Source organism: Ascidia mentula, chromosome 4, assembly GCF_947561715.1.
Source record: "Ascidia mentula chromosome 4, kaAscMent1.1, whole genome shotgun sequence".
NCBI lineage: Eukaryota > Metazoa > Chordata > Ascidiacea > Phlebobranchia > Ascidiidae > Ascidia > Ascidia mentula.
Genome location: NC_138569.1, coordinates 6,460,709 through 6,483,649, shown reverse-complemented (window position 1 = coordinate 6,483,649; position 22,941 = coordinate 6,460,709). Strand labels below are relative to the sequence as shown.

The window sequence follows — 22,941 nt, the reverse complement described above, 5'->3', positions numbered from 1 at the left end:
ATAACCATTACCACATAATGTTTGACTTTTCTATCGCTTTCGAAATAAAACAATGTTAAGGCGAAATTAAGTCACAGTTTCATCATATAAGTTATCAATTTTTAGATTTTTATTTGCAGTCGGCGGCAAAAATAAAAATCTAAAAATTGATTAAAACGTAACATCGGCTATATGCTATTTCAAAATCTACCACAGAAGTAGCCAAAACATGAGAGCGGATAAAAAAACAGTTGCCAAAGCAAACACCGTATAAAGCTCTCGGGTTATTTGAAGTATTGCTGGGTTTTCTGCTGCTTCCTCGAATGCTTTCCCCCCAATATTCTTGTGCGGAAATGGAGTGTCGGGTATTTTAGCACCCAGGAACTTGCAAAGTGGCTCCCAACCGTCCTTAATGTCCATCACCAGAAGTTTGTCTTTTGGGGCTCTCTGCGACATACAAGTGACTGGGGACTCAAGTAAAATGATTACGAGGTGAGCGAAACTTATTGGGATAGTGGGAACAAATCACCACGACCATAACATGGAAAGCAAATACATTCTTGCGTTTCATTTTAAACCACTTTTGGGCTATAGGCACTTTTTCGTGTCCAATTATGAGCACCAAGATACAGCTGTGGGCATGCCGCAAATTCATGGTGAATATTTATTGTAACACTTACTTGTTGAACGTAACAGTTGTGTTGTCGGAATTTGAGTCGCATTATTCTTTCAATGGACTTGAGATCTCTCAAGGCTGAAGTTATAGGCATTGAAAAGCCCACCAAAACTACAACCAATAAAAACGAGTTAGTTTTTAAAGCAAAATACTAAAACATGAACTATATGTTTTACGGGCGTTCGATATGTGGCTGTAATATGATCTTCCTGTTGGTGTGATGATGGTCGCCAATCGGAAAAGAGACCATTCGTTCATTTCGCGTATTTGGTGTAAGACGCTCCTGTACCACGCATCTTCATCTCGTGTCATCAAAATGATCTGAACAAACATAAACATAATATTGTCTCGGTTTATCACTGCACAATCACGATCATATATTAGGTTTTCAGGCTTCGCATCCCAGCTGGATCAGCCAATTTTTCCTGACAAGCCGGAGCGAGGTTTGAAATATCAAGGTCCCCGTGAGGTTTGGACTCACGATCCTGGGATAATCAGGCTCAGATGACTGATCCAGCTAGACTGCAATGCCTGCGCTGAAAAGCCTGCAACCTAATGATGCAGATACCGTAGCTGTGATCGCCAATACTGCGTTTCGTGAAATGCGTTAATATTATAATTCCAGTTCAATCAAACATATCTTACCAACTTATAACGGAAACCTTAGCTTTGAAGCACAGAGACAATTTCACATCGGCCTGAACACATGCCTACGTGACTACTACCGCATGGTGCCTGCAATACCAGTTGTCTATACTTATTGTAATATCTTAGTAAATTAATTTTTTCGTACTTTGGCATCAGGAAATGCTTCGTGGATTTGTTCCCAGAAGTAGTTCACCGGGGTATCTACAACTACATCTATATCCTTGTACATATTCTGAAACAGTTGATTGCTTCCGCCTGTTTCAAATATATCCTTCCATTCCATGTTATGGCAGTAAGCGTGTTCCAAAAAGTCGTACACATTATATCCAAGTTTTGTTAAAGCTGCGTTCATAGACTTGGTGCCTGTTTTGGGCATTCCAGCAACAACAATCTTCATATTGCTTGCCCTTGCTCTGACATTAACTTGCAGAAATTCGGTCAGCATTGAACGTTGTCCGCGTTAATAATTGACTAGTCGCTCGCAAGTAAAAAGTTGACAAGCATGTGAGAATGGAATTGGCTTCCAACGATGTGCTTCGGCCAATAAAACGTTTTGGAAGGCGACATTTGCCTATTATTTTTAACATCGCATTATTGTTTGAAAATATGCTTATGTTCATATTCCGTATGTCGTATAGTAAATCTGCACCAAAAGCAGTGCACAATGGACAGGAAAATACATCATTTATACCTAGTTTGTTAGAACTGCAGAAAACCTGAACCTCCCGGTGAAGTTTGAAATCACGACCCTTCGGTTAACCAGGCCTTACGATCTACTAACTGAGCTAAAGGAGGTCGGCTGTTTCACGGGGTATATTGTGGCTATAAGGTACACTGGTGCGAAAGCGCACAACTCACCAGGCAACCTTCACATATACGTAGGGGATCTCTACCATATATAATCAGACAACGCAGTAATGCTTCATGCAATCGTTTGATTGACAGGATCGCCCCAATGCGCAGGTCCTTACTTCACTGCGAGCTATCGTGTCAATATCATTGGCCCAGACATTGCAGACTGGATCAAAGTTCACACAAATATGTGTTCTTTGTGTTAATATTTTGCCAGTTTTTTTCTCATACGCAAAATAATTTCAGGACCTGGGACCGTTTTTGAATGTAAGTGCTTGTACGATGGTCTTTGGTCAAATGAAAGCCCCACGGATATTATTTAAAATAGTCCTTTAGTTCTACAATCCTAATTTTGTTTCAGTTAGTTCTCTAGCACCATCGCGCGGATGTTATTTAAAACAGTGAAATAGCTCTACGATACAAATACTCGAGCATTGTTTGCTGCTAATTTCCGCAATTCGCGCTAAAATTGGAATTCGGGGTTTTAAACAAGCGCGCAAATATTTCAAAACACAATGTCTTCAAAAAAACTTGTTTCAACGTTAAGACAACTTCCTTATCAAATCCAACCAGCGCCTTATCTACGCGGGTTGCGTATACAAAATATAAGTAATACTGAAAAACTTTTTGGGTCGTAGGAACAGCAATACAATAGTTTTCAGATTTTCCACATCTGTTTTGCGACACCCATTGTTTCATCATTACAAATAATCATGTAATTTTGGGGTACAATGTAAATGAAAACTCGGTCATTCCGAATTAAATATACTTAAAAAAGCTTTGGTAATTTTTCTATTTTTACAAAGAAAAGTAAAATATTACTAAATTTACGAGAGATTTGAGACTTTTGATATTAGCCAAGTACATTTTATTTTGCATATCACTGTTGCAAGTTCATGAGTACATAACTTTTAAACAAATTTTTTGTAACTAGTCGTCACATAAAGTAATACACCCACTATACCACAAATGTTTTGGTGCTGTACTTCACAAGCAATATCAATAAAACATATTAAATAAGCATATGGATAGTATCAACACTCCAAAGGCTGACAGAAACAGAAAAATCTTATTTCTCTAAGAATGTTCCGCATGATCGGATTTGCTTCGGCGGTTTCTTTGAATGCGTTTCCTCCAACGTTTTTGTGAGGAAACGGTTCTTCGGGAATTTCGGCGTCCAAAAATTTGCACAGTGGTTCCCAGCCCTCCTGCACTTTGAACACCAACAACTTATCTTTTGGAGCCATCTGTGTGAAATTATATAGAACATAATTAATTGTAAAGGAAAATAATTTATATATCCACGTTTTTAGCTGTCTCCTAATATGACTACACCAGAAACAAACAGCATCAAAATCAAGGTTATTTGGTTGTGACGTGCGTAGTTTTAATGTATGTTCAGTCTTCATGAAACTAATTTGTCCTAAAATAATGCCGACAACGTTCTTCGATAATATATCAGATAATAAATCAATACAAAAAATGTAAATTATAATTTGCCAAATTGTCCAATTGAATTAGACGCACTAGTTAAAAAACACACGACCACATTGTCAAGGTCGTTAGCTTACCTCACGAACATAGAGGTTGTGTTGTCTATATTTCAAGCGGAGAGCTGTTCGTTCACTCTCAGAGTGCTCCAGGCGTGTGTTCTAGTCACACCCATTGTAACGGCAACTGTAATATCGAAAATTACTGTATTTTTTTAACTTCCGACCCGACAATACTATACGTGATTTCAACGCGTGGCGAGAATATATTCGTCCCGTTGGAGTGAAAACTCGGGCAATTCTGAAAAGCGACCACACATTGATTTCTCGGATTTGACCCAGAACGCTTCTGTACCACGAATCCTCGTCACGCACAAGAAGAATCACCTGCAGTTTTCAAATGTTCGCAAGATTTTCGGAACAACAAAAGATGCAAAGGAACAAAAAACAAAGTGTGTTTAATTTTCTCTCCTTTACCTTGGCCTCGGGAAAGGCCTCTTGTATTTGCTCCCAAAAGAAATACGCTGGAATTCCACACACTGCATCAACATCTCTGTACATTCGCCTAAATACCTCTTTGTTGCCCCCTGTGTCCAAAATCTCGTTCCATTCTTTATTGTGCCTGTAGCTGTGCTCCAAAAAATCGACTACTCTGCATCCAAGCGCCGTCAAAGCTGCGTTCATAGACTTTGTTCCGGTTTTTGAAACCCCAGCAACGATTATTTTCATTATTAAATATACCTAGTTTTTTTCGAGTTATAAAAAGTGGGAGTTCTAATTAATTTTGTTCTTTCACCTACCTTATTATTATATAGCATTTATAACGACACGAGAAATGGATCAAGTGACAATTGTAGTTTAGACAGTTAAAATATTTAATTCGTCCGTTATACCAACATTTTTTACCAGTGACACATTAAGGTTCTGGAAAACATTACTTTCCCAGTGATTAATGTTATTTCATAAATTGAAAAATTCATACGTTTGATATTCTACCATAACAATGCTCCAAATAAAACACATCTGCGGTAAAACAATCCTCACTTAATTTTAATTGCCAAACAAAGCCGACTAAATCTACAACAGAGCTAAACATATTCTATCAGGACGCCTTGAAAAACAAGCTTGTGTGGTTTCAGCAGTCAGCAGCTTCGTGCACACATGTCCCCCACCCGTAAAGCTTGGGTAACTTTCCACAAATAACTTTTTCTTTCGCCGTCAGCAAACGCTGTCTGCTAACCAAACAATAACTCCGGCCTTTCCACTGGAAACCGATTTTTTTTGTCTTCTCACATTTTTAACAGATAACATAGATTACAGAATATTGTTGTAAAGATGGATGTAAAAAATATGGACCAAGGCAATAGCCACCATTAGTGGCAAACATTTTTGACTATAAAATGTGTATTTCCTTCTTAGCCGGGTTAGAACAGCTACCACAACGCACTACTGCTGGTGGTAATTGTAATCACTAAACGAGCATTGTCAAGACATTGAGGTTCTTTGTGCATTTCGATTTTACAACAAGTGAGTTAGATGAAAATCAAGTGTGCGAAAGTGAGTAAAATAATTGCAATCAAGCAAGCCGCTATCTTTGTTTCAAACACCATCCGCCTCATGACAACGTTTTCCGTAGCATATTCCTCCATTAAGGCAGACTTCACGTTTTTGCGCTGAAACGAAAACTCCGGAACCTCGAGGCCTAGAAATGAACAAAGGGGTTTTCAAACCTTCCTGAACCCGAAACACCATATAAATATTTTCCGATTTTATAAACTTGGAAATCTTGCTCAGTTACTTTCGAATGCATTTTGTTATCACACTAAACGAATCAGGGCGTTACTTGTAGTTCAAACATGCTTACGGTTGCTGCTGTAAGGAATTTTATCTTATACGACTCTATTGTTTGTTTATTTTGTGATTAAACGCCTTGGTTCGAATATTCAAATAAGTCGAAAAGCGTTTCTGCGGTTGCAGCAGTTGTAAATATACAGTTGATAAAGCGAAGAGAATTCGCAAAAGCTAGCAAATACAAACAGTTGATTTCCTCAAGCAAGAGGGCTCGAAAAAGCATTTCACTGTCACGATCAGCAAAACGGAAATCCCTTCTGCAGTTGCAGCAGTTGGAAATTTACAGCAGTCAAGACGAAGAGTATTTGCGAAAGCTCGTGTCTGATAAGAAAATAGTAACAGAGTTTTTCAATCGTGCCAATTTACCAGAAAAGAGAATTTTGGTGCATAACACTTATACAGATTACTGCATAATTAGTTTAGGAAAGTCTTGTATGACCCGCGTGTAAACTTAACGGTAATTTTGATGAACACCTTTCGTCCCGACCTTGAGCGAGCGAAACTCCCAAGCAATTGTGACGTTTAATCTGTTGAAGTTCTGTATGAAGAAGCTAGAAATAATTCATACATCGTCCCATGCTCAGTGTATAAAAAAACTTTTAAGTGTTATGCACTAAATTTACGTTTTCTGGAATTCTTCCAGCTCAATCGGCTGTAAAACTGCTGCAACCGCAGAGGGGCTTTTCGTTTTGCTGCTCGTGATGCGAAATATTTTTTCAGCTCCCTTGAGATTAAGGAAAAGAATTGTTTATGAAAGTGATATTTAAATGATTGAGCTCAACAAAGTGCAAACGCGACTGCACTGATCGCATGTGCTTCGAAGTGTGCAAGCTTTTCGGCCAACCCAGCAAGGTGTCTGGTTGCAACAAGCTGCACAGATTGAGCTGAAGAAGTTTACAGCAGATGAAACGAATTTCTTTTTTAACAAGTTTAATGCAATTCGACAACGCTTAATACCTACAGATTGCTTAGCATTGTATTCCTCAGAAATATCGAAAAAATGAAAGTGATCGTGGCAGGTTTTAGCAAAACTGGAACCAAATCAATGCATGCAGCTCTTAACGAACTTGGTTATAGCGTGTATGACTTCTTGGATCATCAGTATTATCATAACAAGGAATGGATGGAAATTCTAACAACTGGTGGTAGTACTGAACTATTCAGAAAGATGTACGAGAATGTGGATGCAGTTGTTGGCAGGCCAGTATTCTGCTTCTGGAAAGAAATACATGAAGCTTTTCCAGAGGCAAAGGTAGTATAATGTGCGTGCTTTTTGTAAGCTGACATATAACGAGAATGATAAAGGAATATTATAATTACAGATTATTTTGGCAATACGTGAAGAATCAGAGTGGGTGAAGAGTTGCATGCGACAGTTTCGCCGACTTAACGGAGACTGGATGTTCAGATTTGCCAAAACTTTCTCTCCAACCGGATACAAAGTCACTCAATTATTTAAACGGGAAAGTATGTAGAATCTTTGTCTCATACGTGCAAATGCACAAAACATTTTATTAGTTCTCATAATATTTTCCAGAGTATCCTCGATAATTTCGGAAATAATTTCATAGTTTTGTTTTAAAAAGCTTTTTTTACAATCTATGTTTAAGCCAGTGTTGCGTATGGTGCATGGTTTCCTTTTAACTGGAGTGCGCAACCAGTGAATGAACCGGTTCTCAGGGTGAAATACAGACAACATAACACAGATGTGTTGCAGGTACACGAATTTGTATTCGTCAATAAATACTTTGTTTATCCTAAACTGCGAAGATTTTAGCAGATAAAATAATGAATATGAGATGCGCTTTACTAGATCACATTTCCTAATATTATTTGAAACAGGAATTACACTGTTTTGTATTTATTAAGAATGCGCCAAAAGACAAACTGCTGGTATTTAGTGTAAAGGAAGGGTGGGATCCTCTTTGCAAGTTTCTGGGAGCCAAAGTGCCCGAAGTTCCATTTCCACGAAAAAACGTTAACTGTACCATATGGCAGGATGCCGCTGAAGAAAATCCCATGATGGTGAAAATAAATTTTGAAGCAAGGATCGTGTTGATTTTGCTCTGTGTGTTGTCTGGAGCTCTCCTTCTTTCTTATGTGTTAAAGTAATAGTTGACCTTACCTGTATTGCTTAAATGATTTATTTGTACTTATTGCTACGAAACGTGTTTATTTCTGTTGAAATTGTTTTGTCTTGACATGCATTGATATGATCCCAATTTTATGCAATTTTAGCATCATAAGCGAGCGCGTATAATGTTGGTTCTTGCCCACATAACCATCATTTTTGTTTTCGTGTCTCAATGTTGAACGTCGACAATTTGGCAAAATAACGTCGTAGAAGCAATATTTTGTAGTCTTGACAAAAGGAATACATAAAATTAGTGTATTGTAGCTTTTACTATTGCTACCAGGTATGTTACAATTCAAAATAAACTGATCTTCTGGCATACAATTAACGTACTGTATTCTTCCAATGTTTCGTTAGCCATACTGCCCGGCTTGGCAGACGAAACATCGGAAGAATACAGTAGTTTCTACGTTTAATTTTATACCAGAAGATCAGTCTATTTTAAATTAAAATCATTGTGTTCAGTCTGACGTTTTGACAAAAGTGGCACTTAAGTTGTATAGGTTCGAATACTGCCCGGACTTTCTTGTGGCCATTCGCAGCAAGCAATCGCTGCCAATAAACACAAACAGATTTTCATGAAAAGTCCTTTGGTTGGAGAATCAATGTATTTAGAAACTCTCTAAACATGGAAACGTGTATGTACTTTGCGGAGTAATTTTTAAATAGCCAATAGACGATACAAGCAAAGTAAACGTCTGTTTGCACAACAAATTATCCAGAATATTTAACATATAATTACATTCTTCAAAAAAGTGCAACGAAACTTTTTTCACACATTTTTATTGCAATAGTGAGCAAAAGTACAAGGTCAGGTCATCATTAGGCTACATTAAATATGAAACTCTTCCATGAGGTTTAAGCTCCCGGCAATTGCGACAATGTAAGTGAGTGTTGGAGGAATTGTTTTCGACATAAATAAAAATTACTACAGAGATCTAAATCAATAACCATTACCACATAATGTTTGACTTTTCTATCGCTTTCGAAATAAAACAATGTTAAGGCGAAATTAAGTCACAGTTTCATCATATAAGTCATCAATTTTTAGATTTTTATTTGCAGTCGGCGGCAAAAATACATTTTCAATTGATTAAAACGTAACATCGGCTATATGCTATTTCAAAATCTACCCCAGCAGCAGCCAAAACATGACAGCGGATAAAAAAACAGTTGCCAAAGCAAACACCGTATAAAGCTCCCGGGTTATTTGAAGTATTGCTGGGTTTTCTGCTGCCTCTTCAAATGCTTTCCCCCCAATATTCTTGTGCGGAAATGGAGCCGAGCAAAAATTGATACTCTGTTACCTTCATCACCACACGTAATGCAACGTAGTCCAGTAACGCCGAAACGAAAATCCGAAGATACAATTTTTTTAAAGCTGGAGATCCATGCTTTATACATGGGCCAGAGATACAGCAAGGGTGGTCGCTGGGTTCCTGCCACTATTGTTAAATGTTTTGGCAGTCGAATGTTCCATGTGAAAGCGTTTCCCCGAGTTCCAATCTGGCGACGTCACATTGATCAGTTATACGCGTTCGATACGTTTCTGACCAAGATTTGAAACCGGTGGAAGAAGGAAGATTTCTGCAGTTTCCATCTCCGGAAGTTGACGGTTCAACCAATTTCAGCACTCCTGCGTTCGGTAATCTAACCTCCAGAGCGGTTTCATTATTAACCTGATGAGAGGGTTTTCTATACTCGGTTGGGAGGTGTTGTGATCACGCCTGACTGCATATACACGGCAGCAACAGTGCACTTGCACGCCACAGCCGCGTGATTCGTGGAATGTGCCGCAGTCCATTCTGCGTGATTCTTGTTTTGTGCGTGGTATTTTAAATGCAATTTACTTCCCTATATATGCGTGTGTGCACGCCTTGTTTTTCATTCTATGGTTTTGCAATAATTCGAACGAATACAAAGAAACACAAGACATTGTATGCGCTGATAACTGTGTACGCCATGAACATCATTTAAGGGGTAGTTATCATTAAAAGTATTTTCGAGTGTGACATCGAGCAACAAATACATTGCGCATGAACGGCGCGATTTCAAAATATATTCCGAAACACATGTGCTACATTGTCGTAACCTCAAAATATATTCCGAAACACTTGCCGAATTAATTGATGTAGTGGCGGTTTTTGGCATCAAGGTTACGACGATTTTCATCTTTGCGCAACAGGTGGTGTACATGTGACAAACATTTGTCAGTATTGCTTCAGACATGGATTAGAACTTGCTTGTTGCGATTAACATGTATTGACAAACGCAATACACGTTTATTTGCAGACTCAGACATGGCGTTGAATTGCTGCAAACCTTCTTTAACTTTCTTCCATCTTAACACTAGGCTACATTGAAATAGAAATTTCAGACAAAATACTTTCATGTTGTTTATTGCTTCTGACATATCCGAAGGTGTGAGCGAGCGTAGCAGGTACTGATTGTAACTTATATTGAAATTACGACCTTTTAGAAATTGCACTTTTTGAAATACGACCTTTTTGTAATGAAATTACTACCGACTATTAATTTCATAGTTTTATTAGTTACAACAACTTGCATTAATATGTTACTTCTTCGGCCGCAGGAAAGCATGCTTTTCTGCATCAAACATAACATAGTCTTTGCTATTTTAAAATCTACCACAGCAGTGACCAAAAGATGCCAAGCGATGCAAGTGCAGTTGCCAAACCAAAGACCATATAAAGCTCTCGTATTATTTGAAGCATTGCTGGGTTTTCTGCTGCCTCCTCGAATGCTTTTCCCCCAATATTCTTGTGTGGAAATGGAGTGTCGGGTACTTTGGCACCCAGAAACTTGCAAAGCGGTTCCCAACCGTCCTTAATGTCCATTACCAGAAGTTTGTCTTTTGGGGCTCTCTGCGACATACAAGTGACCGGGGACTCAATTAAATCATTAAGATGTCAACAAAACTCATTGGGATTGTGGGCACAAATCACCACCACGATAATATAGAAAACATGGAAAGCAAATACATTCTTGCGTTTCATTTTAAACGTATTTTATGCATTGAAGGTAAATGTCTGTTATTACTTGCTGTATATGATTAGCGAGATACTTTTAACACTTTATTCGTAGTGAATATTTATTGTAACACTTACATGTTGAACGTAGCAGTTGTGTTGTCGAAACTTTAGTCGAGATATTCTTTCAATGGTCTTGAGGTCTCTCAAGGCTGAAGTTGAAGGTATTGAAAAGCCCACCAAAACTACAACCAATAAGTACCAGTTAGCTTCCAAAGCAAAATACTGAAGCATAAACCATATATTTTACGGGCTGTTGACATGTGGCGGTAATATGATCTTCCTGTTGGTGTGATGATGGTCGCCAATCGGAAAAGAGACCATTCGTTCATTTCGCGCATTTGGTGTAAGGCGCTCCTGTACCACGCATCTTCATCTCGTGTCATCAAAATTATCTGAACAAATATGAATATCATATTGCCTGGGTTAATTGCTGCAAAATAATATTTCGTGAAATAAGTTTTCAGGCTTTGCAGTCCAGGCATTGCAGTCTAGCTGGATCAGTCACCTGGGCCTAGTTAGACCAGGGTCGTGAGTTTCAACCTCACCGGGAGCATGATATTTCAAAGCTCGCTTCGACTTGTCAGGAAAAAGTCGCTGATCCAGCTAGACTACAATACCTGGACTGTCAAGCCTTTGAACCTTATGATCTCGATACGAAAGCTGTGATCGCCAAGGACCCGCGCAGTGGGGCGATCCTGTCAATCATGCTTTTGCATGAATAATTTTTGCATTTCGTGAAATGCGTTGATATTATAAATCCGTTTCAGTCGAATACATATCTTATCAACATAAAATAGAAACATTAGCTTTGAAACACAGAGACAATTTTACATCGGCCCGAAGACATGCCTACGTAACTATTACCGCATGGTGCCTGCAACATCAGTTGTCTATATACTTATTATAATATGTTACTAATTTTAATTTTTTCGTACTTTGGCATCGGGAAATGCTTCGTGGATTTGTTCCCAGAAGTAGTTTGCCGGGATATCTACGACTGCATCTATATCCTTGTACATGTTCTGAAACAGTTGATTGCTTCCTCCTGTTTCAAATATCTTCTTCCATTCCTTGTTATGGCAGTAAGCGTGTTCCAAAAAGTCGTACACATTATATCCAAGTTTTGTCAAAGCTGTGTTCATAGACTTGGTGCCTGTTTTCGACATTCCAGCAACAATAATCTTCATGTTGCCTGCCCTTGCTCTGACGTTAACTTGCAGAAATTCGGTCAGCATTGAACGTTGTCCGCGTTAATAATTGACTAGTCGCTCGCAAGTAAAAAGTTGACAAGCATGTGAGAATGGAATTGGTTTCCAACGATGCTCTTCGGCCTATAAAACGATTTGGAAGGCAACATCAGCCTATTAGTTTTAACATTGCATTTGATACAAACGCGATATTTAACATCGTATCATTGTTTGAAAATATGCTTATGTTCATATTCCGTATGTCGTAGTAAATCTGCGCTAAAAGCAGTGCACAATGGAATGGAAAATATATCGTTTATACCCATGACCATTTACACCTAGTTTGTTAGAACTGCAACCTCCCGGTGAAGTTTGAAATCACGACCCTTCGGTTAACCAGGACTTACGATCTACCAACTGAGCTACAGGAGGTCGGCTGTTTCACGGGGTATATTGTGGCTATAAGGTACACTGGTGCGAAAACGCACAACTCACCAGGCAACCTTCACAAGGGGATCTCTACCATATATAATCAGACAACGCAGTAATGTTTCATGCAATCGTTTGATTGACAGGATCGCCCCAATGCGCAGGTCCTTACTTCACTGCGAGCTATCGTGTTGATATCATTGGCCCAGACATTGCAGACTGGATCAAAGCTCACACAAGTATGTGTTCTTTGTGTTAATATTTTGCCAGTTCTTTTCTCATATGAAAAAAATTTCAGGAACTGGAACCGCTTTTGAATGTAAGTGCTTGTACGATGATCTTTGGTCAAATGAAAGCCCCTCGGATATAATTTAATAGTCCTTTAGTTCCACAATCCGGATTTTGTTTAAGTAAGTTCTCTAGCACCATCACGCGGATGTTATTTAAAACAGTCCCATAGCTCTGCGATACGAATACTCGAGCATTGTTTGCTGCTAATTTCCGCAATTCCCGCTAAAATTGTAATTCGGGGTTTTAAACAAGTGCGCAAATATTTCAAAACACAATGTCTTCAAAAAAAAACTTGTTTTAACGTTTTTTAAAAAAAGGCAACCTTCCTTATCATATCTACGCGGTTTGCGTATACCATATTTCAAAATACTTGAGAACTTTTGGGTTGTAGGAACAATATAATAGTTTTCAGATTTTTCCATATATGTTTCGCGACACCCATTGTTTCATTATTACAAATAATCATGTAATGGGGTACAATGTAAATGAAAACTCGGTCATTCCGAATTAAATATACTTAAAAAGGCTCTGGTAATTTTTCTATTTTTGAAAGGAAAAGGAAAAGGAAAATATTACTAAATTTACGAGAGATTTGAGACTTTTGGTATTAGCCAAGTACATTTTATTTTGCATATCACTCTTGCAATTGCAAAAGTACATAAATTTTAAACAACTTTTCTGCAGTCATTACACAAAGTATACGCCTACTATACCACAAATGTTTTGGTGCTGTACTTCACAAGCAATATCAATAAAACATATTAAATAAGCATATGGATAGTATCAACACCCCAAAGGCTGACAGAAACAGAAAAATCTTCATTTCTTTAAGAATGTTCCGCATGATCGGATTTGCTTCGGCGGCTTCCTTGAATGCCTTTCCTCCAACGTTTTTGTGAGGAAACGGTTCTTCGGGAATTTTAGCGTCCAAAAATTCGCACAGAGGTTCCCAGCCCTCCTGCACTTTGAACACCAACAACTTATCTCTTGGAGCCATCTGTGTGGAATTATATAGAACATAATTAATTGTAAAGGAAAATAATTCATATATATTCACGTTCTTTATAGCTGTGTCCTAATATGACTACACCAGAAACAAACAGCATCAAAATCAAGGTTATTTGGTTGTGACGTGCGTAGTTTTAATGTATGTTCAGTCTTCATGAAACTAATTTGTCCTAAAATAATGCCGATAACGTACTTCAATAATATATCAGATAATAAATCAATATAAAAAATGTAAATTATAATTTGCCAAATTGCTCAATTGAATTAGACGCACTAGATCAAAAAAACACGACCACATTCTCAAGGTCGTTACCTTACCTCACGAACATAGAGGTTGTGTTGTCTATATTTCAAGCGGAGAGCTGTTTCGTTCACTCTCAGAGTGCTCCAGGCATGCGTTCTAGTCACACCCATTGTAACGGCAACTGTAATATCGAAAATTACTGTATTTTTTTAACTTCCGACCCGACAATACTATACGTGATTTCAACGCGTGGCGAGAATACATTCTTCCCGTTGGAGTGAAAACTCGGGCAATTCTGAAAAGCGACCACACATTGATTTCTCGGATTTGACCCAGAACGCTTTTGAACCACGAATCCTCGTCACGCACAAGAAGAATCACCTGCAGTTTTCAAATGTTCGCAAGATTTTCGGAACAACAAAAGATGCAAAGGAACAAAACACAAAGTGTGTTTGACTTTCTCTCCTTTACCTTGGCGTCGGGAAAAGGCCTCTTGTATTTGCTCCCAAAAGAAATACGCTGGAATTCCACACACTGCATCAACATCTCTGTACATTCGCCTAAGGCCTAATATTAATAGTATCGTGAGTCGAATATCGAAGTAGCAACTGCGAAAGACAGCACGATGACAAAATATACTCAAAAACTACATGTGTAACTCCCGATTCGCTTTCTGCGTAGTTGGGTTTTCTGCACTCGCTTCCCCCTTATCTTTTTGAGGAAACGAAACATCGGGCGCATGTTTCTATCTGTTTTGATGTTGTTGCCTACATCAGCTGCCCTCAACCTTCATTTCATTGTAAGGAGAGGTTTTAACGCTGGTAGAAATTTTACGCACTGGCATCACGGGTTCGGCATATTTTTGATAACGAATGTAAGAAACTGGTTAGGTGCAACTCCATAGAAATGTATCAGTGGAAGCGGTAAAAACAAATCATTGGTGGATGGATTGATTGTGGAACTGTTTTTGTAGCTGCGTGCATGTAAACCGTACGTGTGCCATTATCAAATTATTATTACGCATATGATTTTTGCTTCCTCCACTTTAATACCTCAAGGACCAGTCGAACAACAAAGCAATGTTAAGTAAGATTACATTTAGAACTAAAAGAAGTTGTGTCGTAGCGCGCCATTACACTATTTGAGGTCCTCTCGCTCAACACGTGTATCAGAATTGCCACAAATACGAAAATTACTTTCATAAACAAGTGGTTGATTTAGGTCAAGGCAAATCACAAGATTAAGAAACGAACTTCATAAAAAGAGGACTATGTTCATGTTTGCGCTTGTTTTCGCTGTAACGGGTTGATGACTTTACCTGTGTTGTTAACCTGTTTTTTATCGTCTTATTAGTCACCGAGTCTTATCGGTCACACCTGTTCGCCCACAGGCCTACCTGTCTGCAGTTCGTGACGTCCATTCCCCTTCCACTTTTGTTCTGTTTTTACATTCAGTTGCTTCTGTATGTTTGTGTGCTCACTCGGTGTCAGCGCCAGTGGTTTTTTAAAAGTAAAGTAGTACAGACAGGTCTAACCACATGCAGTTAATTCATACTTTTATTGTTTTTTAGTTAATGCTTGAAACCCGAATATTTTTATAGTTTTTATTTATTTTTAGCTTGCGTAACCTTTTTGCGTTAGATTCTTGACTTTTTCCTTTCTGATTTTCCTTTTTGGCAGTTTTGGTAAATGGAGAAACTGATGATGCCGTTTTAGGCGAAATATATTTTTCTCTCAATAAATCGATCTGAGCTGTCTACAGATCGCTGTTTTGGGATTTTAATACATTATTATTGATACGGTGTGCGATCGACAGCCTGCCAGGGGCCTTTGGTTTTTTGATCCAGTTTTGATTTACTAATCACATTCATAAAAAGAGGTGACAATTGTTGGGGTATTTTGCGATATTGGAGAGTAATTTTAAAAAGGACAAATAAGATAACAGAACCAAACAAATGTTAAATTAAACAGCCACGCCTAAACCCCTCTTCAAGAATGTCAATAACCTCGTTAACATTTTGGTACACTCCTCAAAACAATTGCTTGACGTTTCTGTCCGTTGGAAACATTTTTTTTCACTCTTTATTGTGAAAGTAAGTGTGCTTAAAAAAGTCGAACACCCCATTTTTTTATTTTAAGGCGGTTTTAGGCATCGAAGTCTCGTTAATTTTCATCCTTGCGCAACAGCAGGTGTATATGTGATAAACAGTTGTCAGTGTCGCTTCCGACATGGATTAGAACTTGCTCGTTGCGATTAACATGTATTGACAAACGCAATACACGTTTATTTGCAGACTCAGACATGGAGGTGAATTGCTGCAAACCTTCTTTAACTTTCTTCCATCTTAACACTAGGCTACATTGAAATAGAAATTTCAGACAAAATACTTTCATGTTGTTTATTGCTTCCGACATATCCGAAGGTGTGAGCGAGCGTAGCAGGTACAGATTGCAACTTATATTGAAATTACAAACTTTTACAAACTGCACTTTTTGAAATACGACCTATTAGAAATTGAACTATTTGAAATACGACCTTTTAGTAATGAAATTACGACCGACTATCAATTTCATAGTTTTATGAGTTACAACAACTGGCATTAATATGTTACTTCTTCGGCCGCAGAAAAACATGCTTTTCTTCATCAAACGTCTTTGTTGTTTTAAAATCTACCACAGCAGTGACCAAAAGATGCCAAGCGATAAAAGTATAGTTGCCAAAGCAAAGACCATATAAAGCTCTCGTATCATTTGAAGCATTGCTGGGTTTTCTGCTGCCTCCTCGAATGCTTTTCCTCCAATATTCTTGTGTGGAAATAAAGTGTCGGGCACTTTGGCACCCAGAAACTTGCAAAGCGGCTCCCAACCGTCCTTAACGTCCATCACCAGAAGTTTGTCTTTTGGGGCTCTCTGCGACATACAAGTGACCGGGGACTCAATTAAACTATTAAGATGTCAATGAAACTCATTGGGATTGTGCGAACAAATCACCACGACAATAATATAGAAAACATGGAAAGCAAATACATTCTTGCGTTTCATTTTTAAACCTCTTTTAAGCATTGAAGGTAAATGTCTGTTATTATTCGCTGTTTAAGACCTATACACTAAGCAGAATACTTTTAAGACTATCATTCGTGAAAAATATTCATTGGGACACTTACTTGTTGAACGTAATAATTGTGTTGTCGAAACTTGAGTCGCGATATTCTTTCAATGGGCTTGATGTCAATCAAGGCTGAAGTTATAGGTGATGAAAAGCCCATCAAAACTACAACCAATAAGTATCAGTTAGTTTTTGAAGCAAAATACCGAAGCATAAACAATATATTTTACGGGCTTTCGACATGTGACTGTGATATGATCTTCCTGTTGGTGTAATGATGGTCGCCAATCGGAAAGAGACCATTCGTTCATTTCGTGTGTTTGGTGTAAGACGCTCTTGTACCACGCATCTTCATCTCGTGTCATCAAAATGATCTGAACAAATATAAATATCATATTGCCCGGGTTAATTGCTGCAAAATCATATTACGTGAAATAGGTTTTCAGGATTCGCAACCCAGGCCTTGCAGTCTAGCTGGATCAGCCACTGGTGAGTTCAAACCTCACCGGGGCTTGTTGTTTCAAAGCTCGCCCCAAATTGAAAGAAAAAAGTGGCTGATCCAGCTAGGCGACAATGCCTGGGCTGCGAAGCCTGTAAACAGAATTATCCAGATACGATAGCTGTGATCGCCTAGTAAAGGACTTGCGCAGCAGTGGGGGCGATCCTGTCAATCATGCGATTGCATGAAATATTTCCGCGTTTTGTGAAATAAAATAAGTTGATTTTATAATTCCGGTTGAATCAAATACATATCTTATCAACATAAAATAGAAACTTTAGCTTTGAAACACAGAGACAATTTTACATCGGCCTGAAGACATGCCTACGTGACTACTACCACATGGTGCCTGCGATATCAGTTGGCTATACCTATTGTAATATGTTACTGATTTTATTTTTTCGTACTTTGGCATCGGGAAATGCTTCGTGGATTAGTTCCCAGAAGTAGTTCGCCGGAATATCTACGACTGCATCTATGTCCTTGTACATATTCTGAAACAGTTTATTGTTTCCGCCTGTTTCAAATATCTCTTTCCATTCCTTGTTATGGCAGTAAGCGTGTTCCAAAAAGTCGTACACATTATATCCAAGTTTGGTTAAAGCTGCGTTCATAGACTTGGTGCCTGTTTTAGGCTTTCCAGCAACAATAATCTTCATATTATCTGCCCTTGCTCTAACTTTAACTTGCAGAAATTCAGTCAGCATTGAACGTTGTCCGCGTTAATAACTGACTAGTCGCTCGCAAGTAAAAAGTTGACAAGCATGTGAGAAAGGAATTGGCTTCCAACGATGTGCTTCGGCCAATAAAACGTTTTGGAAGGCGACATCTGCCTTTTAGTTTTAACAACGCATTATTGTTTGAAAATATGCATATGTTCCTAATCCGTATGTCGTATAGTAAATCTGCACCAAAAGCAGTGCACAATGACCATTTACAATCTGCACCAAAAGCAGTATACCCATGACCATTTACACCTAGTTTTATCTAACTGCAAAAAACGTGAAGCTCCGGGTGAAGGTTGAAATCACGACTCTTTGGTTAACCAGTGCTTACAATCTACTAACTGAGCTACAGGAGGTCGCCGGTTTCACGGTGTGTATGGCTAAGGTACACTGGTGCGAAAGCGCACAACTTGCCAGGAAACCTTCACATATACGTAGGGGATCTCTACCACATATAATCAGACAACGCAGTAATGTTTCATGCAATCGTTTGATTGACAGGATCGTCCCAATGCACAGGTCCTTACTTCACTGCGAGCTGTCGTGTGGATATCATTAGGTATACGGGATTCGCAGCCCAGACATTACAGACTGGATCAAAGCTCACACAATTTCAAGTATGTGTTCTTTGTATTAATATTTCAACAATGGCACCATATCTACGCGGGCTGCGTATACCATACAGGCAATACTTGAAAACTTTTTGGGTCGTAGGAACAGCAATATAATAGTTTTCAGATTTTCCATATATGTTTCGCGACACACATTGTTTCATTGTTGCAAATAATCATGTAATGTTGGGGTACATTGTAAATGAAAAGTCGGTCATTCCGAATTAAATATACTTAAAAAGTCTCTGGTAATTTTTCTATTTTAGAAAGGAAAAGCAAAATATTTTTAAATTGACGAGAGATTTGAGTAAGTACATTTCATTTTGCGCATCACTGTTGCAAGTTCATGAGTAAATAACTTTTAAACAACCTTTCTGTAACCAGTCATAACACAAAGTAATACACCCACTATACGACAAATGTTTTGGTGCTGTACTTTACAAGTAATATCAATAAAACATATTAAATAAGCATATGGATAGTATCAACACCCCAAAGGCTGACAGAAACAGAAAAATCTTCATTTCTCTAAGAATGTTCCGCATGATCGGATTTGCTTCTGCGGCTTCCTTGAATGCCTTTCCTCCAACGTTTTTGTGAGGAAACGGTTCTTCGGGAATTTCAGCGTCCAAAAATTCGCACAGAGGTTCCCAGCCCTCCTGCACTTTGAACACCAACAACTTATCTCTTGGAGCCATCTGTGTGGAATTATATAGAACATAATTAATTGTAAAGGAAAATAATTCATATATATCCACGTTCTTATAGCTGTCTCCTAATATGACTACACCAGAAACAAACAGCATCAAAATCAAGGTTATTTGGTTGTGACGTGCGTACTTTTAATGTATGCTCAGTCTACATGAAAATAATTTGTCCTAAAATGATGCCGACAACGTATTTCAATAATATATCAGATAATAAATCAATACAAAAAATGTAAATTATAATTTGCCAAATTGCTTAATTGAATTAGACGCACTAGATCAAAAAAACACGACCACATTGTCAAGGTCGTTAGCTTACCTCACGAACATAGAGGTTGTGTTGTCTATATTTCAAGCGGAGAGCTGTTTCGTTCACTCTCAGAGTGCTCCAGGCGTGCGTTCTAGTCACACCCTAATATATAACTTACTATAAAGCATATAAACGACTGAACCATATTACCTTGGCTTCCGGAAATGCTTCGTGAATTTCCTTCCAAAAATAGAAACCCGGTGTGTCGACAACCACATCCACATTCTCATACATTTTTCTGAACAAAGCAATACTTCCCCCGCGTTGTTAAAATCTCCTTCCATTCTTTTTCGTGGTAGAAGCAATTTTCAAAAAAATCAAAAACACTGTAACCCAGAATTTCTAGCGCTTCGTGCAGTGACTTGTTGGTACCCGTTTTACGAAATCCAGCCACGATAACCTTCATATTACAGCTCTCTAATCTATTGCTGATTTGTAAGTTTGATATTGCTAATCACATAAAAACTTCACTATCAGAGCGTATGGTATACTCAGTAGGAACTGATGCGTCACGTTGAGTACCGGTACTTAAGGGCTTGTTGCACCATGACTAAATCTCTTACTTCAGTTGTTTATCTATCATATGTACGTCATGCAGAACAGTGGTTCACAAAGTTGCGTTTAGAGTAAAAATAAAAAGTGCGCTCTACAAGAACTCGTCAGCACTGTAAGAGGCTGATTGGTCACTTTGGGTTGTATACCTTTCCAAGCAAGACAACTTCGCCAAATGGCAGAAGTACATGTTGCACATTATTTTCCAATGGCATTTTTTTTACGCGCAAACCTATACCAACTGCGAAGTAAGAACAAAACAGTACAGCTTCGTTGTCCAGCCAAATCGCAGATTTATTCAACCGGAACAAGTACCGGTAGTCGAAAATGAAGTCATTCGTTTTGATGAATTGTAAGTTTACTGATTTGCCAAAGGTCTGATCATCTCATCAAGACAATTTCTCCTATAAACATACGTTGTTACGTTGCCAACGCAGAAACATAATGCGTGCTCTCTTGCAAGACAAGGCGGGATCGCCCCACTGCGAAGGCCATTGACCCGCGATTCCAACTATCATAATCATATGGTTCACAAGTTCAGTGAAGTGGAAACATGTCGTTTCAGCGAAATGTACAGCGAAAATACGTGCTGCGATTTGTGGCGGAACAAGCGGTTTTACAGGTCATACGAAAATTTACCACGTCATTCGGTCAAATATTGACTGGAGGTATTTGCATTCGGCCGAATCCAATCATTTCTGTGTTGGCACTTACCTAACCTATATCAGTAAAAGTTAACAGATCTCTACATTTAAGTTAAAAGTTTATCATTTTCCATTCAATTAACCAGTATGAACTTGGCTTGTTGCAACGCATTAGCGACATGCGGCATATTCGTTGAGGTTTAAAATTATTGCGTTACTCAGTTTTATAATGGAAAACATAGATACGTTGCAATCGTTAAACATGTTTTATTCCTATGATAAGCAAAGTTTTAATCTGTTCGAAATATCAAGAACAATACATTTTGGGCAACAAAGTTTCGTTTATTTAGGCGTGAGAGTCTTCACATATTGAGTTCAAGTCATCACAAACCAATAAATGCAGAAAATATCACAAAAAAAAACACATCAACAGCAATCTAATGAGAATGTAAAAGCTATAAAAACAATTTGAATAATCTATAAAACCAGCACCACACATATTAGTAAAGCTCCTGATAACATACCAAGCAAAAGCAACACAATCTTTGCTTCGAAAATCATTTTCATCATCACGGGATTTTCTTGTGAGGCATCTTCAAACAACGTAGAATTTACATTTCTTCGCGGAAATGGAACATCGGGGACTTCGACACCAAGAAACTTGCAAAGTGGATCCCATCCTTCTTTTACTCGAAATACCAGCAGTTTGTCTTTTGGTGCGTTCTTGTAGAGTAAATATGTTACACTGTTAGAGTAAAGTCGAATCTCAATGCGCTATTTAATATACGTTGCCCACATATGTCTCCCAAACCCTGGAACTAAAATCGGTACCTGCAATACATCCGTGTTGTGTTGCCTGTATTTCATCCTTAGCACCGTCTCGTTGAATTGTAACTCGCTCCAATTAAAGGGGAGCCATGCGCCGAACGCGACACTGCCTGAAAAAGTATTGCAGAAAACCAATAGATCGCTTTTATAACACTTGGGACAATAATTTAAATTACAGTAGGTTATGTATTCATTGTGCCGTCGAGATGGTAAATTACATGGTAAAAATCTCCTTTACATCATTCTCCACAATAGTCCGTTGAAACATAAGCGAAAAGGGAGTGATAATTCATTTTGTGAAGCTTCTGCATCTTACCTTCGAGCTTATTCACCTTCGCAACTTTGTATCCTGTTGGAGAGAAAGTTTTGGCAAGTTTCAACATCCATTCCCCATCAAGTCTGCGAGTCTGGAGCAAAAAACTTTTCAACCACTCCGGCTCGTCACGTGTTGTCAAAATTATCTGCAATCATAATTTTCTTTTCAAAACTTTCAACTTAAAAACTCCTAACGTTAATCACCTTGGACTCCGGAAAAGCTTCATGTATTTCTTTCCAGAAGCAGAACGCAGGCCTGCCAACAACAGCATCCACATTCTCGTACATCTTTCTGAATAGTTCAGTACTGCCACCAGTGGTTAGGATTTCCATCCATTCCTTGTTGTGATAATAGTCATGGTCCAAGAAGTCATACACACTATAACCAAGTTCATTAAGAGCAGCATGCATGGATTTGGTTCCAGTTTTGCTAAAGCCCGCTACAATCACTTTCATTTTGCGCTTGTGATTAACAAATTTTTAATAGGGCATTCACTTCCTAGTGAACTCCGCTGTTAAAACCCAAACATGAGGTTGTTAATTCTAAAGTCAGTCTGTGCTGATATACAGGGGCGGTGAAAGGTCACTTTCCATCCTAATTTCATTTGTTTCACCCCATCCATTGCACAATATTTCAACAAGAAAAGTTGTGATTCGCTGTTCAACACACTGCTGCTGTGGATACCAGGGTTTTTTTGGCGCACCGGATTTCGAACCGAAATTGTCCTGGACAAAAATATTGATCAGCTTTTCTATTTGATAAATGGGTAGGGCGAAAACAAACAAGTTTGGCGCCCACTGAA

At 38.4% G+C, this 22,941-nt stretch overlaps 5 protein-coding genes and 2 pseudogenes across 5 annotated transcripts; 1 reads left to right on the top strand and 6 right to left on the bottom strand.

The window, feature by feature from the left end:
- Window positions 1-186: 186 nt before the first annotated feature.
- LOC145897919 (uncharacterized) lies at window positions 187-1,700 on the bottom strand. Its single transcript, XM_082986371.1, has 4 exons — window positions 1,449-1,700; window positions 832-976; window positions 660-766; window positions 187-426 (listed from the first exon to the last, which is right to left on the bottom strand). The coding sequence occupies exons 1-4, from the start codon at window positions 1,698-1,700 to the stop codon at window positions 187-189; spliced, it is 744 nt and encodes a 247-aa protein (XP_082842497.1).
- Window positions 1,701-3,189: 1,489 nt separating this feature from the next.
- LOC145897918 (uncharacterized) lies at window positions 3,190-4,374 on the bottom strand. The gene is made up of 3 exons (XM_082986370.1): window positions 4,123-4,374; window positions 3,964-4,032; window positions 3,190-3,402 (listed from the first exon to the last, which is right to left on the bottom strand). The coding sequence occupies exons 1-3, from the start codon at window positions 4,372-4,374 to the stop codon at window positions 3,190-3,192; spliced, it is 534 nt and encodes a 177-aa protein (XP_082842496.1).
- Window positions 4,375-6,496: 2,122 nt separating this feature from the next.
- On the top strand, window positions 6,497-7,696 carry LOC145897588 (uncharacterized). The gene is made up of 4 exons (XM_082985939.1): window positions 6,497-6,748; window positions 6,819-6,963; window positions 7,107-7,213; window positions 7,366-7,696. Exons 1-4 carry the CDS (start codon window positions 6,497-6,499, stop codon window positions 7,606-7,608), a joined length of 747 nt encoding a protein of 248 aa, XP_082842065.1. The 3' UTR covers window positions 7,609-7,696.
- A 2,438-nt stretch (window positions 7,697-10,134) lies between these two features.
- LOC145897917 (uncharacterized) lies at window positions 10,135-11,870 on the bottom strand. The gene is made up of 4 exons (XM_082986369.1): window positions 11,619-11,870; window positions 10,931-11,075; window positions 10,759-10,865; window positions 10,135-10,515 (listed from the first exon to the last, which is right to left on the bottom strand). Exons 1-4 carry the CDS (start codon window positions 11,868-11,870, stop codon window positions 10,276-10,278), a joined length of 744 nt encoding a protein of 247 aa, XP_082842495.1. The 3' UTR covers window positions 10,135-10,275.
- Window positions 11,871-16,511: 4,641 nt separating this feature from the next.
- LOC145897916 (uncharacterized) lies at window positions 16,512-18,105 on the bottom strand (annotated as a pseudogene).
- A 1,126-nt stretch (window positions 18,106-19,231) lies between these two features.
- LOC145897915 (uncharacterized) lies at window positions 19,232-20,205 on the bottom strand (annotated as a pseudogene).
- A 1,267-nt stretch (window positions 20,206-21,472) lies between these two features.
- LOC145897914 (uncharacterized) lies at window positions 21,473-22,594 on the bottom strand. Its single transcript, XM_082986368.1, has 4 exons — window positions 22,343-22,594; window positions 22,140-22,284; window positions 21,827-21,933; window positions 21,473-21,718 (listed from the first exon to the last, which is right to left on the bottom strand). Exons 1-4 carry the CDS (start codon window positions 22,592-22,594, stop codon window positions 21,473-21,475), a joined length of 750 nt encoding a protein of 249 aa, XP_082842494.1.
- Between the last annotated feature and the right edge of the window lie 347 nt (window positions 22,595-22,941).